Source organism: Pagrus pagrus (genome assembly GCF_965226575.1).
Source record: "Pagrus pagrus genome assembly, chromosome: 19".
Classification (NCBI taxonomy): domain Eukaryota; kingdom Metazoa; phylum Chordata; class Actinopteri; order Spariformes; family Sparidae; genus Pagrus; species Pagrus pagrus.
In genome coordinates, this window is record NC_140203.1 from 20,271,366 (window position 1) to 20,297,688 (window position 26,323).

Below are 26,323 nucleotides of genomic sequence, written 5' to 3' on the forward strand. Positions count from 1 at the left end.
AATGCAAAGTTCACTCACGACAACAATGAAACATACAAAAACTGGTTTTATTAAGACGCAGGTTATAGCTGTCAGATGCAAACATATACTCCACAAAATCCAGGTTGACTACAGAGAACAGACGCTGCTGGCTTTGTGTGCAGAACTACAGTATGAAGCTAATCAAGCAGAAGAGAACATAAAAAAAAAAACTAAAAAAATAAATCACAATACATGTCGATGTAATATGTACAAAACCTTGAACACAAAACTGCATTTGGTCACTGTTGAAAGATGTTAAAGTTAGACATGCTTAACAGGACGGGGGCTGAATTCAAAATACATAACATTTGGATTTTTTTTTTTTTTGTTGTCACACTCTAATCTGCAACATCATATGAGATCTTCTTGAGGCATGTTTGTCTTTGTTTATAGACGTACCAACACTGTCAAATTCTGGTTTGTTGCCATAATAATCTGCTCAGAACATATCTTGTTATGGCACACAGCCCTGACTTGAGATCTGGCTTTTCATATTGGGGAATAAATAACAGAAATGGATCCTCAGATATCCTTAATCTAGTTACACGTACGAGAAATTAAAGGCAAAAGAAATCTTAGAAAGGCCAAAATAACCATTACATGTATCGTACAAGACCAGACAGCATGAGTATGAGTTGTTATGAAGCAGTGACGTCAGGGTAAACGCAGCGAATACTGAAGCACCAGGGTGTGGACATTGTTGCAAAGAGTAACAAAAGATAACTAAAAATCCGGCACGTTAATAGACAGATGGGGAACACGTCCGCTGCAGGACTGACTCTCGGCTGATACTGTGTGTGGCTGATGTGTCTCGTTTGGTTCTCTTTGCTGAATTTTCATTACCTGAAAGCCCTCCGCGTCCCGCAGGAGCTCTCTGTTAGAAAACAAGTCCTCTCTTCTTACAACAAAATGTAGAAAAAAAAAAATATAAAAAAAGAAAAGAAATATGAATGGCCCAAGAAAAATCCGAAAGGGCTTAGCAGTCGCTTTTCCATAGCTTGATGGTTTTGTCATTTTCTAAAGCCGCGGATGCGATGATGTTCTCTGTCGGGTGGCAGGCAGTCGATATGACGACGTCTGAAAAGAAGAGATGAGAAGGAAAAAATTGAAACGGTGCCGCATGAGTTTCAGTATATTAGAAATATATTACACCCTGAATACAACTGATTTACACGCTGTCACAAAATGTTTTAAAAATTCCAGTTACACAAATGAACTGCGTGATTCTGCAGTTTCTCCAAACAGTGCTGACTGAAAGACAGCTGGCACTGCATCAGTCTGTTATTGCCTGGTCTAAACATGCTTTTTAAGATGTGCATTTGATGATCCAATCACAAGTGGACATCTCTAACCACGCTGTTAGACATGAAAATGTGTCTCATGTATCTCGAGTGACCATTTAAGATAGGTCCTCAGTTGCTGCTTGATATGCAAAAAACATTGCTGGGACATGAAAGAAATAACTTCATGTGTAACGTACGCTGAATTTACGACGAAGATTCAGATTATTAAGATTTTGTCATAGACAGTGTTTCATGAAGTTCATTAAGCTTCTCCCAACTCATCAATTCACAAAACGAGGCATTTTCTTAAGGGAGTCTGGCAACAAAGACGAAGCGCATATTCGTCTGTAAAATTTGACATGTTTTCCATCAGTAAAATGTTGTCTTCTTTCATATATAAAGTGGTGAAATCAGTTGAAACTGTGTTCAAATAGCTGCTAAATGTTGGCAGGTAATAGCCTTAAACACAGAGTAGCTGACAGGCCAAAACAGCGATGTCACGACACCTTTTACAGGAAAAGACGCAACCTAATGTGTTGTATTTACTGCCGAATATACAAGAAGGCACCAGTGATTTAGAATCTGTCACAGAGTTTTCTGCAGAGTTTGTTAAGTTTCTCCTCGTTCAACAACTCTCAAAATTGAGTGATTTGTCAAGGGAGTCTCATTTTGGCAGGTGAGAGAGTGCAAACACATAATTTGGATTACAGTTAACCAAATAGAAATCAAAGTGTGGTCACCATTATGCCTAATGTTGTGAAGAGTAAGGGTACTTTAATGTCGCCTATGACACATTTGCATACACACAGCTGTAAGAATGTGGTCATTTGTGGCTCAGACTACTTCCAGAATGTGGTCTGAATGATGCATGCTTAATGCATCCTGGGTTCACATCTTAACTCGGAGCTGTCCACTTGTGATCACATTACACAAAACACATATTAATGCCAGGTGTACACATCCTCTAGTTGTATGGTTTAACAAAAAAGAACTAAAGTGAGGTCCAGTGTGTCTCCTGTACCTGTGTGGCCCTGCAGTTTCTGCACGATCTCCTTCGTCTGCAGGTTCCAGATATAAACCATGTTGTCCTCGGAGCCCGACACGATCCACTGCGAGAGAGCAGAGTTACATTAGGCTGCAAATGTTAGTCTGTTTAAAAGCTCAAACACGTAAAAATAAAAACTGTGCGGATGAGGCATTAAATTACAGGAGTTTTATTAAAATAATAAAACCAGAAAGGAATAAAAAGACAACAGATATCAGGTTGTCCTTACCTTTCCACCGGTGACAGAGAAATTTGCAAATATGCAGTACTTCTCGTTTTTATGGCCCGTGTACGTTTTCAAGCACTGAAATGTTGGAAGTAAAATTAACAGTTAATTATCTGTAGCATAATCGTCAGAGACAGATGCAGTAAGGTATTTACTTGTAAACAAAGGCATTTTTTTTTATTCTGGAGTACTCTTAATGCAAAAAATAATCAAAACAAGCACAATTTTTAGGATTTCAGTGGAGAAGATATGTCTTAATATGTTCAACATGTATTTAAATTTTTTCAATAAAATAAACCGCATCAAAATCTCAGCTGATCTTACCTTTCCTTTGCTGTAGTCCCACAACTTCAGCGTGCTGAGAAGTGAACATAAAAACATCAGTGCATCTTTAAAACAACTACAATCAAACTAACTGTAAAGTCAATAATCTTCAATCATATTCATTTCATGTTCTGTTTACAGCAGGAGAAACCTAATTATGGTGTTATACCGCCATCTACTGGTGAAGAGGTGACAAACAAAATGACCACAACAGAGAGGAGCGCTAACTTCACTGTACTGCAGCTACTGTACGTGATACTCACTTGTCCAGTGTAGCAGCCAGGATGTATTTCCCGTTGGGGGAGAACTTCACAAATGACACAGGAGGGTTGTCGTCGTCTAACATAAACACAACAGCAGGAGCACCGTCAGCACACAAACAGAGCTGAATCACACTACCCAGTGCAGTGTCGTTCAACACACACAGTTTAAACTTACCTATGAGCGTCTTTAAACACTGCCCCGATGCCGTGTCCCAGATTCGACTGAGAATGTGAAGAAACAGACAAAAATCGTTATTGAACTATTCAAAAGTTTCATTGTTAGAGAAAACAATGAATAATCAAGAAGCATGAGAACACATTCGAGCACAGAAGTTTAGATGCGTGTCGTCCACATCTGCTACACATTTTTAGATGCTGTTTCAACAAATATTTGGTTGTGTTCATGTTTAGTCACCAAAAAAAATATGTTTCGGTCGCTACAGCATCAGGATTATAAAAACAGAAGTGGCAGCAGGGATGAGAAATGTGCCGCGGACGTTTATTCCTTGGTGGAAGAAAATACTTCTTGATGTCGACACAAAAATGATGCGTGAGGGGAGCTGCCCGGTGAACCAGACGAGCTTTTTTTTTTTTTTTAAAAGACCTCATAATTACTGAACTGTGTCTGGAGAGAGACAACAGCTGTCGGAGACACCGGCAGCAGCAGGCTTATCACATTGTAATACAGTTTTAGTGCAGTTAATAGAGCTGTAGTTCGTTTTCATGTAGTGTTCAGACGCGGGACATATGGGAACACAGATCTACATAAACCTTACAAACAGCACGTTGGTGCTTCTTGTTTCCAGTCTGCTCTTCAACTCAGTAAAACACAGACACCATTTACACAAACTGTGCTTTACACAGCCATCATAGTGTCTACCCCTAAAGTGTGACATCTACATACAGTACATGTCACAATCACAGTCAAGCACCTTAGTACCAGTGTTGGGAGTACCGTGTCAACACTTCACTACAATCGCATTAACTTTGTCTGTAACGCAGATGAGATGAGATGAGATGAGATGTTCCTAAATTGAGTAATCACATTACAATCACTAATCAAACTTTACATTGTTACTTGCATTACATATGTTCTCCAATTATCTGCGTAATGGGCTGATAGAAAATTAATAATAATTAAATGTGTCTTTTCTTGCACACTCATGCAACAATCGCCTGACCTCTACTGATATCAACAGATGATTTGAGAGACTCCAACTCTAACCACTGCTTTAGTGATACACGTCAAATCATCTGGACTAGTCTACTGTAAAGTCATGGGTTGATGAGCGAGCGTTTGGCCCATTAAATGTGCGGTTCATATGCCTTTAAGCATGTGTTTTTCCTTTAAGGTCTGTCATCATCGTCTAATAGTGTTAGGAAGGCCAGTCTCTTATTTATATATATTTTGAAGCAATTCATTTTTGTACTAGGTGGTGTTAGGAAGCCAAGCTCTTTTACGTTGTTTTAAATATTGATATAGTTTTATTTTAAGGCCGTTATAAACTAGTGCACACAACATTTTTCTGTTGAGTTTGGAATGGCTTTCATTATTTTCCGTCAGCTTTGGTGGTATTAACTGGGTCCCTACGTCTTTTTCATTGTCAAATAAATTCAAGCACTTTTCAAGCATTTTAAAGTGGTTCTAAGCTTTATACCATCTCGCAGCAGTGGTAAATAACATGTTTCTACACAGGGTATAAATCAGATCAGCCGAAATTAAGTTCCATGATAGCATCTTACAGAGGGATGACATATTCACGATTCAAAATGTGTCACCTGTCTGTAAGTAGACTTGGCATTCTCCAACCTTGCTGAGTCAATATAGTTTTTTAAAAAGGTACTGCATTTACAATTTCAAGCACTTCATCCAAAATCCAAGCACTTTTCAATCCTCGAAAACTCCTAATTATAATGTAAGTGCTTTTAAGGATTTCCAGCAGCCGCACGTACCCTCTATTATTTTATTAAAGAGCAGAAACGTATTAGGACAGGGCTGATATGTGGGCTTTAAGGTTTAATGTTGTATTCTTAACTGGCAAACACTTGACAATGCATCTCAGGCGATGTGCAGAGTAACGCAAAATTAATGTAGCGAGTAGCGTAACGAATTATCTTCCACAGGGAGTAAATAAGTAAAGTAATGCACTACCTTTTTAAAAAAGGAACATGTAATGTGCAATACATTCTTTTTTTTGAGTAACTACCGCAACACAGCTTATGACATAGTTTATTATAAGGTATGCTGGTATGAAAACCCACATTTTTATTTTTCACTGAATGTGCACTTGTTTTTAAGCTGTGTGACACAGATATAATAAATGCTACATATGATATCAGAAATTCTATTAAGCACCTATCGTCTGCATTTTTATTGAAGCCGCTAAGAGTCCTCGAGTAATTTTCTTTATTAAATAAATCTGAACTTTTGAAACAAGGAAAATGAATGGTACTAATGTCATAATGTGAAATATGTTACAAATTCCATTTGGTCTTCAACTAACCGAGTGGTGATCTGCTACCGAAGCAAGGCTTGACATTCTCTGCTGACACTCACTGTTAGAAGTGTGCCCTTTCTGACAGCAAAGATGCAACATGTCAAGTGAAAGTAAAAAAAAAGGGGGGAGAGGTTGTTCTCACCAAAGGCCGTCGTAGCTACTGGACACAATCAGGGAGCCGTCTCTGTTGAAATGAACCTGCAAGTGGAGACAAGTCATCACTTTACATGATCCATGTTGATCCTGAATTTAGAGGATTCTTCTAAAGTGGATAATGAAAACGATCTTACAGCTGAGACGGGGTCTGAGTGAGCTGGCAATGTTTTCAAACATTTCCCGGTCTTCACATCCCATATCCTTACACTCTCATCAAACTGGAAGCAAAGAAAAGAGAAAAAAAAAAACACTTTTGTACATTTTCTTTCCAAAACCAGCACAAAGACAAGCTTTTAATGCTGGAGTGAGTGCTTTAGCGAGTATCTAACATCTGTTTTCCATTTTGGTTTGTGCCAAAATCTTTGTACTCACCGATCCTGACACGATAAGATTGGACTGGGGGTTGAAGTTGCAGCAGAAGACGTAGTTGCTGTGACCTTTTAGAGTTTTTAAGCACTTTCCCTGGATAAGAGAAAAAAGGAGATGAAATGTTATTTCATGCTCATGACAAAATAAAATTACCTCGCGCTCAAAGCAATGTCAGACAGCCTTCAGCGAGCTAACGCTGCGCAGCTTTAATGGTGATTAAACTTTAACTGCAACAGGAACCACAGACATGAGTCTTAAGTGTGTGCATGGATTTCATTTTCATACTTCATGAATGAATAATGCTACAAAACTGTCAGCCCCTGCTGCAGCCTGTGTGTAGACAGGTTCCTACCACATTCTCCCCTTCGTGCATACATGTTCTGTTGAGCAATATTGTGAGGCTCCTTGAAGGCAGCATACGTATAAAGCACAGTGATCTGATTGTGCTGCCAGTGATTCAATAACCCATACCAAAGAAGTGAGATAGTCAGTGCAATAATAAGTGAGAAACCCTTTAAAGTCACATTAACTCTGATGCCTCAGCTGTGACGCAAACATCAGTTAGTTATCAAAGTTCATCTGCTCTCTTACCGAGCTGACGTCCCAGATCTTCAGGGTTTTGTCGTCAGACGCAGACACCAGCAGGTTGGAGTCGGAGGACCAGGCCACGTCGGATATACCCTGCAGATGTGCATGAGGAATAATTAGAAACATAGTGCTCAAGGCTCCGACTGGGACGGCAAAGATGGAAGCAACGTGGTATGAATTTACGTAATGCCTGGTACTTATGCTTTTTGATCATGTTTCTCACAGATGCTACAAATACTCTATGTAAGAGTTGTGGAAATGCATTGATTCTTGATGAAGTGACATAACAGCTTGCAGCCTACACAAAAATGCAGTCTACTAATGGTGATTGTCGATTTCTGCTGCTGGACAATGAAGTTGTGAAGTTACGTTGCAATGTCGCTCTCTTGTATTGTTGAAGGCGAAACAAATATGGTGAGAGATAAGTCGAAAGATCAGCAGCGAGCGATTAAAAAAAGGCACCCAATATTTCAAAGTAAAAAGTATTTAAAGTCCAACTGAGAGAGCGGTGTGTGTAGTGGAGTCACCTTTGTGATGTTTGCTATGTCTAATAAGTGCCCTATCTTAGAGCTGCTGTGTGAAAACCTTGTAGATAACAGAACACTTGTAATGCGCTGCAGACAGATTTATGTTTTGTCTTTGTTATGTTTATGTACTGAGGTGGGTCACACATATACTGGTTTTGAAAGGGGACTATTGCAGTCTGATTATTAAAAAGACTTTCTGTAGGAAAAGGGACTTCAAATGTGTCTTTCTGCTTGTATTAAATCGGTGGAAAAGTAGCCCAGTGCAGAAAAACAGAAATTTAATTCGACTTGTGAGGCCAGTGCAGATACACATCTCTACTCCACATGGGTGAATACTTCAGACAAAGACAATCCAATCCTTTTAAAGCATAAACCCACAAGCATAAACACTGCAGCAGTAAAGATGAGAATCTGTGGTACTCACAAGTTTGTGTCCAGATATGGTTTTCTCAAACTTGCCGTCATACGCTCCCCAGATTTTGATGAGTTTATCAGCAGCTGTAAAGTACAAAATAAATATGCAGTCAGCATTGCTACAGGCTCCGTAAATCAAGGTTCACTACTGTTAACAATATAATACTGATAAAGGCAAATAACAAAATCTTTAAATACAGTATCCAGTAGAGCTGCAATAACTACTGAACTACAGAAAATGAATTGCCAGCTATTCTGAAGATTGGTTAATCCTTTCAGTCATCTTTCAAGCAAAATGCCAAACATTCTCTGCTTACATGCAAGAGTTTGCTGATTTTCTTTCTCACAAATCACAGCACATTAATTATCTTATGGATTTGGACAAAACAGGCATACTGAATTTATCCTCTACTGTTCTGAGGAATTGTGAATGCCACCTTTTCATCATTTTTAATATTTTACAGATTCAACAACAGCAATTAACAATAACTGACCAATAATGGATAATGAAAATGATTGGGGAAATGGACAAAGCACTCACATGAGCTGGCGAGCCATTCTCCGCTCGGGCTGAATTTGACGGAGGACACAGCTTTAGTGTGGCCCGCTAATGTGAATTTCAAGCTGTAGTTTGGCTTGGCAGGTGCCGACTGTAAATGGAAGCGAAACATGACATTTAGGAATCTGCCCCCGATGTGTGACAAACATTTATACATCAAGGAAAAAATAAAACAGAAATGTCTCCAGATTCCACCTTTGCACATTTTCTCACTTACTGCCTACAGTAAGCATAAATAAACCAACAAGGCGAAAAGTCCGAACCTTGCTTTGACTTGCAGATGCTGATGGTACAACTGGAGGTTTCGTGTCAGTCTCTGGTTTCTTATCTTCTGTTGCCATGGTGAGGAAATGAGCATCTACTGAGCACGACCCTGACAGGAAGAAGATACAGATATGAGATGCAATATTTAAGAATTTTAGCTGAAAACATTGAAAATAAATTAATACTATTATTATTATTTATTTATTATTAACAACATGTGAATAAATAACAGTTTTGACATTACAATGTCTATGTATTGCATTACAGAGACGTACACTGAAGGTAGCACGCTAACCAGCTAGCCCTGGCCTGTTCCGGTCCAGAGCTCCTGTGCTACTGATGTAAACAACAATACTACCCGGGTCCCTGACCTCCCAGTCCAGACTGGTAACAGCGGCTACAGTTAGCAGCAGTTAGCGGTTACTCTGGTGATAAGTCCCCTATTTTTTGTTTTGAGTCTAAATTTGAGAGGTGGCCAGTTCCTACATGTAGCACCTTTAAGTTAAGAATTACATTATCTACAGGTTAGTAAGTGTTGTTACATTCACAGTAAACTAAAGATAAACATTGCCTAACAAAACGCCTACAGTCTGATGATTTGAAAAGGTGCAGGGTTTTAATTTCTACATGTATTCAAGTGTGAAATAGCAGAATAATGTCAGATTTGAAAGATAAATTAGGTTGGACGTGTGCATGTTCAAACCAGCAATTTCAATAATTACTAACAGTGGTTAAAGGTGCACTACGTAGTTTTGGGGAAGAATTTTTTATCAGAAGAGAAAGTATTTCAATTGATGATTCTTTATGCCTTAACAAACTAAATAAACAAACTCTCCTTGTTTTCATGACTCAATAAACAAACTGACCTTAAAAGGACAACACAATTTCACACTGTTTTACATTGTTTATATGTGGCGGACCCTGCCACCTTTCTAGCCTCAAACAGCGATCTGGAGACCTTATTTTCCTCTGACAAAAGCTTGTTTATTCAGTTGTGGGGGGAAAAATACTCTTAAGTTCGTATTATTACCTCATTATTATTGTAAATATTAAAATTTTGAATTTTATTTTATTCTCCAAAACTACACAGGGCCCCTTTAATCTTCATAATCACTTTAAATATGCCAGATTTAGCTAACTGACAGCATGCTAATCATGAGAGCTAAGGGGGTCATTTCAAACAATTCACAGCTTTGTAAACACTGCGAATGACAATGTAAGTATCAATAAGTGCTGTAATTAACTCTACTGACGCAAGATACATTTTGCTCCTACTGTTTAGTTGTTCAAGAGCCATGAACTGTGTCGCTGCTTCCTCCTGAAACTGTAAATTTAGCCTTTCAGCTAGCATTGAGCTAGCTAACGTTAGTTAGCCTCAGTACGGTTAAAAGGACTAAATAGAAAGCTTGTATACAGTCAGTTGAGCTTATATTTGCAGCTAGATGGTATTCATTAGATATACGTTCTCATTAAGTCATGTTTAAATACAGTAAATATGAAAAGAGGAAATATGAAACAAAGGGCCTTCGCTGAGAAGTCCAATCTGTGACAGAAGCTATCAGCATATTCATTTCAGCATTAAGGATTTGAAGCGAGTGAGATAAGAGCTAAAAACTCAATTTTAAATCCACTGGTTTTGAACGAGAGCTAATGGTAGTTTGATCATGCAGCCGTCTGCTTCAAATGCATTGATGCTGTTGACAAATTGGCTGAGCTGCCACGGAGGGGCCCTCCATTCAAACAATGAGGAATCAGTCAAAAGACGATACTCACGGGGATTCGGTGCAGCTTCACGGTCAGATCGTTACTCCTCGTGAAGATTGGAAAAAGAAATACGCGTATATTTTGTTCAGACGATCATGGAGAAGGCATAAATCAATCGGCTTGCTCCTGGATGTTTGCCTGCGAGGAGAAGCGGGGAATGTGGTGCGGTGGTGCTGCTCTGCGCATGCGTGGTACCCTCAGCACTAACGGGAACTAATGAGGGTCAATAAGCTTCAAAGGCAAAACACTTAATTTTGACATTTTGGTTCTGAAATGTTTTAATGGCGCTTTCCAGCATAAAAGTGGGTAAACTTTAAATGTCCGCTGTCTAAATGTATCCAATAATGTCCAAGTAATGGTAGACTCATTTAGAGGTGAGGTACTCATATGATATGAATGGTATATGATTATTTTGGCACACCCTACTTACTCCAACACAGTAGGTGGCAGTGTCCACATTGGCCGCCATTGAAGCTAACGAGGGCGGAGAGCAGCAGGACTCACAGCTGCGGGTTTGTTATCAAGAAACTTTGATTTTAAAAAAAAGAAAAAGAGAAGTTGTGATAACGGTGCACTCTGGAGCTCAGTGTGTTGTTCATCTGGGCTCCTTGTGTTGCGATGTTAGCGCATCTGAAGTTGAGCAGACGCTGAACTCTCCGCCCCAAAGTGCCTTCTTAAGAAAATGAGTTGGTAAAAAACTTTAGCAGCTTAAATCCTGTATGGTTTTTAGCCGCGACGCTCCCGTCATCCCCCGCGAAACGAACATAAAATGTACTTCTCGTTACCGTTATGTGAAGATGACTGCTAACGTTAGCGTAGTTAACCCTAACCCTTCGTTAGTTGGACAGACAGCTCCGCCTGTGAGAAAACTTTGTGCTCACGCTAAAACAAAGAAGGACTCTCGGAAAAGTGTCATGTCACGCCAGGTTAGTCATGATAAACTTAAAACTTATGTTAAGCTATCCCTCACGTCAACTTTCGCCTGCTAGCATTGAGCTAGCTAAAGAAGGCCAATAACACCAGTGTGACTTGTAGCTTCTCACATTAACTTCAATATAAGCGTTTACTCAGTCCTCTAGCTTTCTCTACGGCTGGTCCGGTCGATATAGTATTTTTTTTTTTTTTTAAAACATATAGGCCTAAGTGAATTCATCTTTCCACCCTTAAAAGTTAGTTTTTTATATTAACGCGTCGTCAGTAAAGTGGTCGTGTAGAGACTGAAGCCAGTAAATTGGGCGTATTTATTGCCATAAACTGTGACCTTATTATATGTTACTTTAACTACCTCCTTTAACTGTCATACTAGCCTTTCCCCACTTATTTTTCTTATTTTCCGTATAAAGTGACAATAAACACTCATACTAACGTTAGCCCTAGTATTTTCCACTACCTAGCTAGCTTATTTCTATTGGGGCTAATTAAAATAATTAGCTGTCGACCATTTCAGTCATCACAGGCAACAGACACCCAGAAAATCAATCAAAGCAGTTGTAAAACATGCTAACATGGAAGCAGAGCTCAATATTATAGGCTACAGCTGTAAATGTAGATAGATCATTAATGCCAGTCACTCATTAAAATCTTATCAATGTATATTATGTTGGATGGTACATGGCAAATTGTCTACGTTTTGGTTCAATTTCTGCTTATTTTATCTTTGATCTCAGGATCATAAGAGGAATCTCTGACCTTCAATGCTCTCATAACTCTGTTTTTACGTCAACAGATTGTATAATCTGGTATGAAAACTATGCATGAAGTGGGCTGGTTTTCCCTCAGAGCCTTTGACGAGCTGACAGACGAAAACTACATAATTCACAGAAGATAACAGGAGCCAGCAGAGGTTGTGTTACCTGTTGAGCCAGTCGCATCCAGCTGCCATCATCATGTCAGCGGAGCCAAACTTGGACACTCCAAAGCTTGTGAATCCTCCACCTCCGGAGGTGACCAACCCCAACAGGCCAGGCCGGAGGACCAACCAGCTGAAGTTCATGCAGAATGTAGTGATCAAATCCCTGTGGAAGCACCACTTCTCCTGGCCCTTCTACCAGCCTGTTGATGCAGTAGCTCTGGGACTGTCAGTGAGTAAATGTTGGAAATGTTCCTCAGACTTTTAAAGATACTTCCAATCCAGCATTTCAAAGCTTAATAATTTTCTCACCGATTACTTATTTATGCACTCGAAAACAAATATGCACATGTTTGTTTGTTTTTTTATGAAAAGAAGAAGGCAGACTCCTAATGCTAAGAACTAATCAGCAATTTCTAATGTAGCTAACCACTGCCCTGAGTTAGTAAGTCAAGAACACCTCAGTAAATAAATCTTAAAATAAACACACATTTGCTGCATCAATATTTGCTTTGGAAAGCTGCAAATCTGCTGTTTGTAATATGGTATTTTACTAACTGCAATCCTGATAAATATCCTGGTCAAAAGCAGCTGTATCTTTGCTACCACACCTTTTTTTCAGGCTGTGATATACAAAAAAAAACATTATTTAAAAAGAAAACTACGTACAGGCTTTGGACACCTGAACCAGGTGAAGGTTTTTCACAAGGCCACTCCTACTTTGTAATTGTCTGCAATCAGTGGTTAGACGTGTTTGTCTTGCTTGGTGTGAAAGTGTCTGCTTTTCTGTTTTCTTTCGCTGAAGTAAAACTGCCTTTAAATCCCTGAATTTCCCTTGTTTTTGTTCTTCTTTCACTTCAGCTGTCAATGTTGTTGTCTAAGTTTTGCTCACCCCTGTTTTCTGTTTCTGGCTTGGTGTTGGTTGCCCCCTAATCCTAATGCACACTGCACCTAAACAACAGAACAGCAAGGTTAGAGAAACTGTCATGTGGCTTTGCACTCAGTCTCAGTGTCTTCCATTATTAACTAGAACCTTTATTCTGCTGTGTATAACTGCATTTTTAATATGTCTGTACATGTTCATGCTAGTAGGTTCTTAATTATTGACTAAGTAATTTAAAGTAGCTTCAAATTAGAAGCTTAAGTGCTGGATTTTGACTAATTGATTAACTAATTAAGTGGGGACTATTTCTTAAGTAGTCCCTACTGTGGTTCATAATTAGCTCCAATTAAAACGGTGGATTATCCAGAATGAGTGAGACAGTGGTTTGAAATGAGATGTTGGTGGTGAATTAAAGTAGAACTTGAAACAGAATGTCACTCACCTCCACTGAGACAGATATCTCAGAACCAGGGGAAATTCAATTAAAACCATCTACATGGCTGCTTGGGTTTTATTAACATAGTTTTGGTTATCATTTGTATCAGTTATAGTGACATTGTTTCCCTGAAATAGTTGCTGACATCTGGGAACATCACTACAACAAAGTCAGACGTTGGAAGAGACACGAGTGGTCAGACAGGTTATAAACAAGACAACATTTTAGCTTGATCATCAAAAACACTTTGTAAGGTATTAAATCTGAAAGTGAGCCCACCTGAAATGTTGGTAATAATCCCCTATTGCACAGGAAACTTGTGTGAATGGAAAACTGCAGCACACCGACAGACAGTTTGATAATAATGTAACAGTTTGCCTTTGTTTTGGTGCCTGTGTTCCCAGATCTCAGCATATAAACATGGTGAGTATCATGTTTTCATGGCCATAAGAATTAAAAACAAATCAATTATCAAAATAAGATCCTAACTGTAATAAACTGGAATTATGTGGTGAAAAGCAGCAATTGTTCAAACCGCTTCTTCATCAGTCAGACTTTGGCATATGATTTCAAAGATGTTTAACAAATAAGCAAGACTACATATTCATCTGACACGTTGGCTCTTTTTTTTAATCAGGATTATCATACGATAATAACCTCTCCCATGGACTTGGGAACCATCAAGAAGCGACTAGAGAACAACTACTATTGGAGTGCAAGTGAATGTATGCAAGACTTCAACACCATGTTCACCAACTGCTACATATATAACAAGGTGAGGAGCTTCACGGTTAGAAGTGCACCATGCTGGTTTCGCCTCACAGAAAACTAAACCCTCATAGATTTCCCTCTTTCCTCCAGCCTACAGATGACATAGTGCTGATGGCCCTCGCCTTGGAAAAGGTTTTCTTGCAAAAAGTTGCCCAGATGGCACGGGAGGAAGTGGAGGTCCTTCCTCAGGCAGCCAAAGGAAAGGGCAAAAAAAGTAGTTCTCCAGGTAATGCACTTATTTGTACGATGTTGGCTTCCTAGAAATCAGGTCACATGAATGTTTGTGGTTTCCTGTGAACTAACCCATGCTGCTTTGAGTTTTAATGCTGTCTGAGCCTTTAGGTTAGACAGGTTACACCAACATCCCCCTTAAAATGTTTTTCCTTAATTTAGCCTTTAGCCATTTACAGGCATGCAAAACATGATGAATGTCATTGTAGATGTTTATCTCATTATGCATTGTTAAAATGTGCATTTTAAAGCTCCCTGAGGCAAAATGTGATATGTAGTTTTTGGTTCTTTAAATAAAACAGCCTGCATGAACATCACTGTCACCATTAAGTCTCAGCCAGCAGCACTGATTAACTGCATCAGTGAGCTCTGTTAGTCCCCTTCTTTTCTCTCCATTTAAATGACACTGTGCTAAACTTTCTTCCTGTGTGTCCTCAAATAAGATTTCACCTTGCAGACACTTCAGTTGGATTGTTCCTTGGGCCTGCTTTTGTCATTCCAGTTTATATTATAATGCATTTAGAAATATATGCAGCTATTAATGTGGTCAGTGTGGTGGTTTCTCTAATGTTTATGACACCACCGTCAGAGAGTCCAGCTAAACTCCCACAACGTCACTGGCCACTGATCAGTCTGTTCAGTCTTTTTGCGTCCGCTACCCTCAGCCTGCTGCCCCAGCACACGACAGCATAGCGTATAGCACTGGCCACCACAGATACATAAAACATCCTGAGCATAGTCCAGCAGATGTTGAATGACCTCAATCGTCACTCTGTCCCTTCCTGTAGAGGGCATTTGTGTTCTTAACCCAGTCCAGTTTATTATCAATGCGGACTCCCAGATACTTATAATCCTCCACAATGTTTAATTTAGTAGTTGAAAGCTAATTGATTTATCGTTGTGACTCTAATTACAACTAGTCTAAAATTTGTATTTTTGTGCTTTTTCTCTTTTCCTTTATTTTGTGTTAATACATGCCTACAGGAGGGCTGAATCCAAATGCAACCACATGTTCATCAGCTACGACACCCACATCTGAGTCCAGCCTCAGCTACGCTTCATCCAGCCCATCCTCAGTGGCCAAAAAAACATCACAGTCCTCCCCAAAAGTGAGTCACCATTTGTGTCTCTGACCCTCAATCATGTTATTTTAAAGTCACACAGCACGAGTAGATTTTTCACCTTATTGTGGCGTTTTTTGTGGCAATGAAGAAGACAGGGCTGAAGCGGAAGGACGACGCCATCACCGATTTGTCCTCCACAGAAAGACGAATGAGACGTAGAACCTCCCAAGATGGCAGAACAAACGAACAGCTCAAGTTTTGCAACGATATCCTGAAGGAGATGCTGTCTAAGAAGCACGTAGCCTACGCCTGGCCTTTCTACAAGCCTGTTGATGCTGTGGCTCTAGAGCTGCATGATTACCATGACATCATCAAGTATCCCATGGATCTCAGCACTGTTAAAGTATGACCTATATATCCGTACTACTACAAATCCGTTTTCTCTGTGGCTGATCTGATTTTCCTGATGGGTGATGTGTTTGATAACTTCCAGAAAAAGGTGGATAGAGGAGAGTACCAAGATGCACAAGGCTTCGCTGCAGATGTCAGGTTAATTTTTTCCAACTGTTACAAATACAACCCCCCTCATCATGATGTCAATGCTCTGGCCAGAAAACTCCAGGTGTGTTTTGAATTATTACATTCAATAATTAAGAATTTAAAATGGTTTGCTGGTTCTTTAGGCTCAGTTTTCTGTTTCACTTCCATCCTCATTGTGCATGTGTGTGTGTGCTTCAGAGTGTGTTCGAGCAGAGGTTTGCACAGATGCCAGAGGAGTCAGTGGAGTTGATTTCACCAATGAGTGGTGCGTCTGCTAAGAGTTCAGGTTTTGGTGGGTTAAGTGTCAACAGCTCGGCAAAGTTCAGCAGATCAGACTCATCAGAGGAGCGTGCCACCCGACTTGCTGAGTTTCAAGAACAGGTGGGTGCAGAACAGGTGGGTTCCTACACAGAACTCTAACTCAGACTCTTGTTACATAATGTCAGTGACTACATTTACATGAACACATATTTTCAGTTTTTGCCCCTAATCCAAAAATGACTATTCCTACTAAGCTGTTTACATGGCTAATGAAAATGAATATTCCACTGATCCCATTTACATGCAGCTGTTAATAATTCACACAATGTCCCTTTTTCAACCTACTTCTTGAAAATATCTCAGATATCTGTGCATATCCAAAAAACTATTTCTCCTGCCGACCAGAAATGTGGGCTTTTCTTTTGTGCGTGTCTCTACCTTAGCCTTGCAGATTGTTGGCAAGGCAATGCACAGAGGTAACTGTAAACAGGCAAAAGACTTGTGATTAAAAACCCCAATTTCGTACAACAAATTTAAAACATGCATGTTCAAAGAACGCTCATAAAACCGTAGTAATGTGCCACATGTCTTATTCTGAATGTGGCATTTTCTGATTAATGCCCATTAGATTAATAAACAAATGGAATATGCTGTTAACATGACCCATATGCAATGTGGAATATTGTCATATTTAGAATAATAGTGGAATATTAGTGTGCATGTAAACATATTCATTGTCTGCTACTCCAAACCTGCTTCTCAGGACAACCGATGACAGCAACCTTATACCACTTTAACACTGAAATAAGCGTGTATACGCAGCAGATCATATACCTGATAATGCAAGTTGCCAGGGAGCGGTGTTGGGGGTAACGCGTTACACTATACTTCAGTGATATGTTACTACAGTTATGTCATGTAATGCGTGTTTATTGTTGTTTTTTTAAAAACCCATCCACACCGAGTATATCAATATGGAGCTTCTAAGTTCTTTGTTCAGTCTCTGTGTGACTGAAATGAGCTGTATTTCGTAGGCCTAATGATGAATCCTACGGAAGCCCTAAAGGGCCATGCATTCATACATTTTTCCCGCGATAACAAGTTAATTTCATTTGTTTTCTCAAGATCTCGAGTTACTATCTCGAAATAACAACTGCCGTTTTCCCAAGATAACGGGATAATTTTCTCGAGATCTCGAGATAACGAAACTTTGTTTTCCCGACATAACGATATAATTAATTCGAGATCTCAAGATAATGAATGTGATATGATAGGCCTGAGATTATGGAGATGCCCGGGCCCTCGTAGCTGGTCAGCTATGTGGTTAACGACGACATCAGGCTCACTTAGATTGCGCCGCCAATATAGCTGAAGCCTTGCTAACCGTCTTTTTAGATTACGCACACTAATGTGTGTATTATCTGTAATAGCAAGGCATAATGCTATTTCAGCCTGTGTCAGCCCTTGATTGAAAATATGTGACGTGGTGATCGATATGCTCCTGCTCCTCTGACATTGCTACACTGAATGATGTTTCCTGCAATGATTTAATATGCTACACTATCGTTTTGTTTTCTTAAGATCTCAAATTAATTATATCGTTATCTCGGGAAAACAAAGTTTCGTTATCTCGAGAAAATTATCCCGTTATCTCGGGAAAACGGCAGTTGTTATTTTGAGATAATAACTTGAGAAAACAAATGAAATTAACTCCGTAGAATCCTAATCCTCTGAGCGCACTTTAATTTACATTCCTGAATCACACATGCCCATGCATTCCTTGTTCTGTGGACTCAAACAAAGAGGCATCAAAAAATAGATTTTTGTCGTGTCATGTCATTATAGGCTACATTATAGAAGGTATCGGTTTATTGTGTCTCATATGACTAAGCCTACAACTCACAATATTTATTCCTATCTCATAATGTATCAGACTTTGATCCTTTGTCTGCCTGCCCATCCCTGTGTCCAAGGCCATTTGTTTATTTAAAAAGATCTAGGCTATTTAATTGTTCTATATAGATTATTTGGGCATTTTGTTGAAAGTAACTAAAAAATAGTGTAATAAGTAATATATTACTCTATGCAGACAGTATTATTGTAGCGTAATATATTGCTTTAAACTGAAGGTTACTAGTAATATGTAATATATTACATTTTGAATGTAACATGCCCAACACTGCCAGGGAGTGAGACATCTCGCCTATTTCTGATCTCTGATGACAGCAGCTTATGTGCAGTACCAACCAGGCAGCTGACTCAGTTCAGACCACACGGAAGCATCAAAAAACTATTTGAATATCTTTAACTTCAGTCTCTTTCGAACTCGGCGCCCACTGAACGATGTTCAAGCATTACTTGACAGGGACAGATGGAAAGATATTAACAAGCCAACAGCCTCAACTTCAGCACACGTCATAACATCATACCTGAAAAAGGAGAGCACATTAATGTGTTCACCCGGGTGTTGTGTTTTAAATCACAGCTGAGCAAGAGGCGATGAATACTAGGCTAATAATATACATTCACATTACACACAAAAGCCATATGTTACCTTTCTTCATTACCACATGACATGAGAGTGTTTTTTACGGTTTGGTTATCATTGTAGCTGACACCATACTCAGGGTGTCTGCAGGTATCAGACACTTATGTTTTTTAAAAGTATTTTTTTAAACACATTTTTTGGAACCATTACTTTATCTTATACAAGCATTGCAGGTAAATCATAAATTGAAGTTGTACATATGTGGTTTTATGTAGGAATATGGTTTATTTCAGTGAGTTAGGTTAATTTACAATTTGCCAACAGGCAAGTGCAAGTAAAAAGTAAAAAGGCAGTAATCGGCTCAGAGATAGGTTTAAAGATTTATAGCATAAGAAATGTGGACATTAAAGCAGAAGAGCTTCGATTTAAACCTAACAAAATGATTTCAGTACATTTTAAGATTTTAAAGGACCTGCAAAATGCATAATACAGCAGAGCAAGATTTTAAAAGAGATTTTGCCTGCAAGTTCTAATGATTACATTGACAAAAATATTTCCGTTACCCTTTTTTCTGCCTCTCAAATATAAAGAAGGGAGAAATAGATGCGCAAAATATTTCAGATGACTTATTTCTTTCCTTCTCTCTGATGTTTGGAGAGGATGTTGTTGACTGATAAAACCATCCTGCATACAGTAAATCACTCAGCAAGACTTCCTTGTCTTTATTCTTACACTTTATGTCACATCCTCTCCAACTTGCCAACACAGAAAATACTCTGGCTCACACTTCTTTGATTTGTAAGTGTTGTTATTTTTCTGAGTTTAAAACTACTGTGTAGCACCATACTCACCCACTTCTGTTGACACTCTATCCAGCTTAAAGCTGTTCATGAGCAGCTCACTGCCCTCTCTGAAGTCCCTGTGATGAAACCAAAGAAGAAGAAAGAGGAGGGCAGGCAAAGTAAAGGCAGTACATATTCCAGCTCCAGGTAAGACGCTTCACATGAATCTATTTTCACAGTATGTCACTTCCATATAGAGACCCTGACTACTCTGTCTTTAATTTGCAGGCAGCCGTGGAAGCGAAGCAAACACTGGGATTCCGATGATGAATCTCTGCCGATGACGTACGACGAGAAGCACCAGCTGAGCCTGGACATCAACAGGCTACCTGGCTTGAAGCTGGGCCGCGTGGTGCACATCATTCAAACGTTAGAGCCCTCGATGGGTGACAGCAACCCAGATGAGATCGAGATCGACTTTGAGATACTGAAGCCGTCCACTCTGCGTGAGCTGGAGCAGTACGTGAAGACCTGTCTGTATAAGAAGTTTAAGAAATTTCAAAGTAAGTGTGAACCCTTGCTGCCATTAAGGCGATAATTACCCCATAAATTTAAATGCTAACAGCATCTGTAGCTCACTCAATGACGGTACTTCCTTTTTTTCATTTCATCCAGAGCAAAGTGGTCAAGCTGCATCTCACCACAATGGCTGTAGCAGTTCTTCAGACTCTGCCACCAGCAGCTCCAGTGACTCCAGTTCAGAAAACAGTGAATCATGACAACACTAATATGTTTTATTTATTGCCTTTTTTTTGTTACAAAGAGAGAGTTCCTCAAACATGCTTATTTTTGTATTTGTTATTTGTTCTATGGTTAAAATAAAACTTCCCACACACTGACTTTGTATTCATGCAGATCTTTTCTTTCTCTCTATTAACTGCAGTATCCGTCTTATCACACACTATAAATTGACAGCGCAGCTGGATGGCATGCTGCTGTGGCGAGGGCACATTTCATAAGATATGAGTTCCAACCAATATCCTGTCTGTGTAATTCATTTTGTCTATAATGTTTAATTAAACCAAGTGATAAAATGTATCTAAGTACAATTACTCAAGAAGTCAGTACAATTTGAGGTACTTAGCTTGAGTATTTGCATTTTCTGCTACTTTATACTTCAAAACCACTACATTTTTGAGGTAAATATTATACTTGTTACTCATACATAATTTCCTTTGAATTGTAATTGTGCTACTTAAGTTCATTTAATATGAGATGGTAACACTGTTACTCAAGTACTATTAGTTTGGGTAACTATGCGTATGGTATTTTAAGAAATCACTTTTACTTGCACACAAAGGGATGGTGTCATAAAGAGTGGTACATTTTATACATTTTATATACTTTCCCATCATTTAGGGCTCCTAATGGTCACAGCTGTCTGACTGCTTGAGAGACATGAGTTTACTGGTGGGCTGGATGTAACTGGCTGACAGGCATGTTGATGGGGTTAAAGCATGAAAAAGGTTCTGTTAGAACTGCCAGTTTAAGCATCATATATACACATTATAAATTAAATCCAGTCTTCACAGTGACATCTTCTTAAATCCCTGATTTGTGATGGATCCTCCTCAGACCTCTTAGAGATGGAGGATGTGGAAATCAAAAGTCAAATGTGGAACATGGACTGATGTCAGAACATCTGTTCTTGGTTTTACGAAGCTGTCCAGAAAACTCAGACTCGTGGTAAAGAAGTTTGAAGTTGTTTTGAAGCGTTTCAGTCCATAAAAATATTGTGACTCCTGCTTTGGATTAAGTATTTAAGAAGCTTCATGTTAACCCAACATCACTGAGGCTGAAGGACCTCACAGAACACTGGATCATGTAACATGCAGTCAGTCAGTTTATTTAACTTTGAAACATTCAGTGAGGTAAGGCTTGTACTTTACTTGAAACATTTCCAGCTCATTCAGTCGTCAGCTTCTCCGTCTTGAGCGTCTTGATTTCTGCTCATGGAGTGCTGTGTGTGAGGAGCATCACAAAACCTTGTCTTCTCTCTACGGTGGGCCAACGCTGCTTCAAGAGCCCCTGCAGTTACCCTGTGCTACCACTGGGAGGTGCTGCAGGGGTCCTGGCGGTGGAGTGGCTGTACACTGGCAGGAGGTCACTCGGCTCCCCTTGTCACCTCTGGGTGGTGTTTGGGCTCAGCCAGTGGCAGCAGCTGAGGGATTTTTGTTACCAACTATGAGCATACCTCTGCCAGGTACAGCCATCTGCAACCGAGGAAAAACATACAACAGAGAGAGTAACATGAAGAATCACTGAATTGCTAATAATAAAACCTTCAAGACTTGTTTAATGTTTCCCCAGGTCAGTCCTGTCTTCCTCCGGCGTCTGCATCTTGTGTGTTCCCGCGTTCCGGCTTTATGGTTTGTCCTCCGTTTTTGTCCTGCCTCTGTTTTGTTATTGTATTTGTAGCCATTTTGTTGCTTGAATGTTGAATTTAGGATTTTTGGACTTTGGATTTTTGGTTTGTTCTTTGGTTTTCTTGGATTCATCGTTTGCCTTTTTGGACTTTGGTAACCAACATCAAAACTTGCATTATGTTCCTTTGCCTGGGTTAGGGTTAGGGTTAGCTCTTGTTGTCCCCTTCCTTCTCACTCTCTCATGGTTCTGATTATTAGTTTCGTCATTTCCGGTATTATTTTGTAGCTTATATCCTCATGTGTCAGTTTATTGTTTACTTCCTGTCTTTGTCTGTTTTCCTGTTCTTTTTGCTGCTCAACTGTGTTCTTTTAATCATTCCTGTGTATTTAAGCCTGCATTTCTCTATCACTGTTCGTTGGTTCACCTGCTTGTATCCTGTTTTCATCCTGTGTCTCCTCTGCTCTTGTGCTGCTGTGCCTGTTCCCCAGTTGTCACATGTTTCCTGTGTTCCTGATTTGTTCTCCGTAGTTTAGTTTTGTTTGTCCTCATTTTTTGTATTTCTTTTTAGTTGTTTTCCTTTTGACTTCCCGTTGCCAGCCTTTTGTCGCTGGGATTTTGGACTTACAAGCATTAAAACCTACTTTTTGTTCTTTTACTTGCCATCACTTTGTCTGTGTTTGGGTCCTTTTTAAAAAAAACTCTGACAGTGTGCGCTCTCAGTGCCATTTTAGTTATACTATAGCATTACATTGTGTATATAATATTCGTATGAAAAGAAGGTAACGCCTGCACACTTACTCCATGCCACAGACACACACTTGGATCTTCATCAGGTCAAACTGTTTGAGCCACTGTTCAAAAACAGTTTGACCTGATGACGCTGATGAAGATCCCAGTGTGATTGAAACATTGTAGAAACTTCAGGATGTGCGTATAAAAAGCCTCTCCTTCCACTCTTATAACACTAGTATGCCTCACCAACTCATAGACCCTGGTGCAAGTCGCTACCTAGGGCATCACCAGCCCTGCCAGACACAGACACCAGCTTTCAAAGCTGAAAAGGCCCCGCCAGATGGAGAGGCCAAAACTTCAAGGTTAAAAAGGGCCTCGCCAGACGCAGAGGCCAAACTTCAAGGTTAAAAAGGGCCTCACCAGAGGCAGAGGCCGAACCTTCAAGGTTAAAAGTGCCCCGCCAGACGCAGAGACCAGCCTTCAACTATAGAGAAGCCCTGCCAGATGCAAAGACCACATCTTAAGGCTACAAAACTAAAACAAAGCCACCAAATACAGATAGGCCCTGGTGCAAAATGCTACCAAGGCCGCTGCCAGCCCTGCCAGACGCAAAGGCCAGCCCTCATGGCCACAAAGAAAAAAAAATCAAGCCCCCCGTTTCGACTGTTTCCAGATGTTAGTTCATACAGGGTTGACCGCCCTAATCTGAGTCGCTGCTTTCATACCAGTCTAGATTTTTCACCACCCAGTATCTCTCGAAACCCCTGGTTGTCCTTGGCTTCTTAACAGGAAGCTCCAACTCGTCGCTCTCCCACCTGCTCCGCTTTGTTGAGGAGTTGCGGCAGGACGTTGATGGAAACGGCTCTCCATCACTTGGCTGAAGGTGATGGAAGGTCCTTGTAGGTTAGAGGTCTGATGCGGAGGTAGAGGCCCTCCTCATCACCCTCATATCTATCATCTTCAGTGGCCCAAAACGAAACGGTGTCCTGATCAGGAGATGAAGCCCTGCCAGAGGAGTCAATAACATCACCATAGTCCTCTTAATCGGTCACATCCCCAAGCTCATCCTCATCTTTGTAGGGGCCTGTAGGAATGTCTTCAGCTTCATCCACCTCCAGGACAGCCTCATCCTCAGGGTCATCCGAGGAGAGAATTTCCACTTTCCAGTTTCCATGTCCTCTTCATCAGAGGAGATATAGATTGGGAGAGCGTTACCTACCTCATTATCGTCGATGATCCTGATCACCCCAGGATGCTCCATGACGTAGGGGACACCTGCAAGGGAAAAGTTAAAGCAAAGGGAAAAAAAAGTACAACTCATTCCATTTACTAAGTTATGTCATGACCCGGCTCAGTAGAACACGACAAAAATGGGAGAATACACCATGTTTAGTTGTTAAACAATGTTTATTAATCCAAATTAAACCAGATTAAGAGAACCCAGTTCATATGTACAAAATGGGATGTGTAAATCAATAAGGTCAGTGGCATATGATGTGCATGAGTGTGAAATGTGTGGGTGTGTTGTCAGATGTGAACAAAAGGATAAACTCAAAACAATATCACCAGAATTCTGGAACGTGGCATGCCTGCAGGGGACCAACGCAGAGTGAGAGCAGAGAGAGAGTTAGAGTGAGGGTTGCAGCTGTTTAAATGGCTGCACTGGCCAGGTGCACCGAATCACCTCAATCAGGCTTACCTGCAAGGGAGCATTGCATGCATGCTCTCCTGCAGAGAGCAGCACAGCTCTCTGATGACCCCATGGGACATCACATTTAGAAAATGTCTTTTTTATAAAGTTAAAAACAGCGACCACACATTGACCTTTTTTCCAACACAGTCCCATCCACTTAAAAATGGTACGAATAGAACAGACAAAACACACATGCAAATATATCTCATGTAAAATAAGCAGTAACCTTCTCATTTGGACAGATAACAGTGTTCATGCAAGACTACATCACTTCTATAAGAAGGTGATGAAGAAAACACAGATGCCTGACACACAACTCAAATCCCAACAAACACACCAACACATGATCGCAGAGGAGAACACAGAGACATGCAGCATGCAGCGACACAACTTTGGAAGAACATGTTGATTTTCAGAAATTCTTACCTTATAAAAAAATATAAAAACATTGAGTTCCATTCAACAAGGGGCCCTGCCCAGGCTGCCTGTAAGCACAAACAAGACAAACCTTGTTTGTTAAAGGGAAGACAAGATGACATCACACGTCTACACGTACAATTATGAGGACTAATCACCATAAAGAGGCATTACAACAAATAATAAAAAAACTAAATGCTGATGATGAAACCATGTGATAAATATACTTATTAAAGGCAAGGCTGTAACGCAAATATGTGGATGATATTCACATATATTTCCACCTATATGCTATATCATTTAAAAAAAACAACAAAAATATTGTTTTAACAATAATAGAAAACCTAAAGATTGACACATCCTATCTATATACACAGAGACAGTAAAAGGCATTAGAAGGATTTCCAGCTCTGAAAGTGACATCCAAAACAGAAGTCAAACAACTTTGGAAATATTTTGTATGAGAAGAAATCAAAAAGCCAGTTTACACAGCAACTAAAATGTCAAGCTACAATCACAGTACTGTAATATCAGTATGGACAAACTCTGACAAATGAAAATAAAAGCACTGAGACGCTGCATGATGTTAACTGCTATCCAACAATACTTTAGGGAGGAGCTCTTAATGTCTTAAGATGCTGTGCACAGGATACCGTAGTAAATGGTGTGTGACGATTCATGTTTTTGTATTCATTTGAATGGCCAGGATAATTTGAATTTTCATCCACCTTTCAAATCACCCTGCCCTTAAAATCATGTCACTATGCAAAAATAATGTGACAAAAAATAGGAGAAGAAATGTTAAATTACTTAACTCATCTGTCAAGATGATGTTACCTTTTAGACCTTTTATTTAATACGAATCTCAGAAAACCACATTAAAATGTCTGACACTCCTTGACAAACAGCACAAACAGCAGGAATGTTATTTGTAGTAAATGAACCACAGCATGAAAAAAAAAAACACTGAAAGGGCTTTGTATGTTTTTCAAGCGCAATATGTACACATTTTTGTTGAAACATTCAAAGAATTAAGATAAAATATCAACAGAATGTGAATAAATAACACTTTTTACATTACATCTAGTGGTCCTCTGGCCTGAACCGCTAGATGCACTGCTAACTGAGCTCACTAGCTAATGGCGGCCACAGTTAGCAGCAGTTAGCTGATCCTCTGGTGATATAAACCCTTTTTGTTTTGAGTATGACTTCAACCACTGGCCAATTCTTACACATTGCACCTTTAACTTTTTGGTTGCTGTTCATATAAAGTTTTAAGAGTTGCAAAATATTTGCATTTATTTTCATCCAAGTGCCACCATGCAGGCCTTCCTTTCTCAGTGAAGTCTTTTTTATGATGAATGACTGACAGCTTGTATGTATGCCAATGCAGTGGGTGTATGTAGTACATCGAAATCAACTGTTCTTGTCGAGGCTTTGAGGAAAGG

General features: G+C 39.7%; 2 protein-coding genes across 5 annotated transcripts; one reads left to right on the forward strand and one right to left on the reverse strand.

The window, feature by feature from the left end:
- Nucleotides 1-28: 28 nt before the first annotated feature.
- On the reverse strand, nucleotides 29-12,244 carry wdr5 (WD repeat domain 5). 2 transcript variants are annotated; one of them, XM_084383284.1, is made up of 14 exons: nucleotides 12,155-12,244; nucleotides 8,537-8,646; nucleotides 8,256-8,364; nucleotides 7,725-7,798; nucleotides 6,777-6,866; nucleotides 6,189-6,278; nucleotides 5,951-6,034; nucleotides 5,803-5,858; nucleotides 3,338-3,384; nucleotides 3,163-3,238; nucleotides 2,900-2,933; nucleotides 2,579-2,653; nucleotides 2,326-2,413; nucleotides 29-1,098 (listed from the first exon to the last, which is right to left on the reverse strand). In XM_084383284.1, exons 2-14 carry the CDS (start codon nucleotides 8,612-8,614, stop codon nucleotides 998-1,000), a joined length of 1,002 nt encoding a protein of 333 aa, XP_084239410.1. In that variant the 5' UTR covers nucleotides 8,615-8,646; nucleotides 12,155-12,244; the 3' UTR covers nucleotides 29-997. The 2 variants fall into 2 exon arrangements, with proteins under 2 accessions (XP_084239410.1, XP_084239409.1); XM_084383283.1 differs by lacking the exon at nucleotides 12,155-12,244 and adding an exon at nucleotides 10,311-10,468.
- On the forward strand, nucleotides 12,188-20,505 carry LOC311275081 (bromodomain-containing protein 3-like; the record flags this gene model as incomplete). 3 transcript variants are annotated; one of them, XM_084383278.1, is made up of 10 exons in its annotated part: nucleotides 12,188-12,382; nucleotides 14,107-14,244; nucleotides 14,331-14,466; nucleotides 15,456-15,580; nucleotides 15,684-15,938; nucleotides 16,029-16,157; nucleotides 16,274-16,471; nucleotides 19,701-19,813; nucleotides 19,895-20,169; nucleotides 20,282-20,505. In XM_084383278.1, the coding sequence occupies 10 exons, from the start codon at nucleotides 12,188-12,190 to the stop codon at nucleotides 20,383-20,385; spliced, it is 1,668 nt and encodes a 555-aa protein (XP_084239404.1). In that variant the 3' UTR covers nucleotides 20,386-20,505. The 3 variants fall into 3 exon arrangements, with proteins under 3 accessions (XP_084239404.1, XP_084239406.1, XP_084239405.1); XM_084383280.1 differs by having other exon boundaries at nucleotides 16,274-16,456; XM_084383279.1 differs by having other exon boundaries at nucleotides 15,687-15,938.
- Nucleotides 20,506-26,323: the final 5,818 nt, after the last annotated feature.

Coding starts and splice junctions, on each gene's coding strand:
- wdr5 (XM_084383284.1), bottom strand. CDS start 8,614: ATGGCAACAGAAGATAAGAAACCAGAGACTGACACGAAACCTCCAGTT. Junction 6,867..7,724: donor CCATATCTGGACACAAACTT/GTGAGTACCACA, acceptor GCACATCTGCAG/GGTATATCCGACGTGGCCTG. Junction 3,385..5,802: donor AGTAGCTACGACGGCCTTTG/GTGAGAACAACC, acceptor TCACATTCTCAG/TCGAATCTGGGACACGGCAT.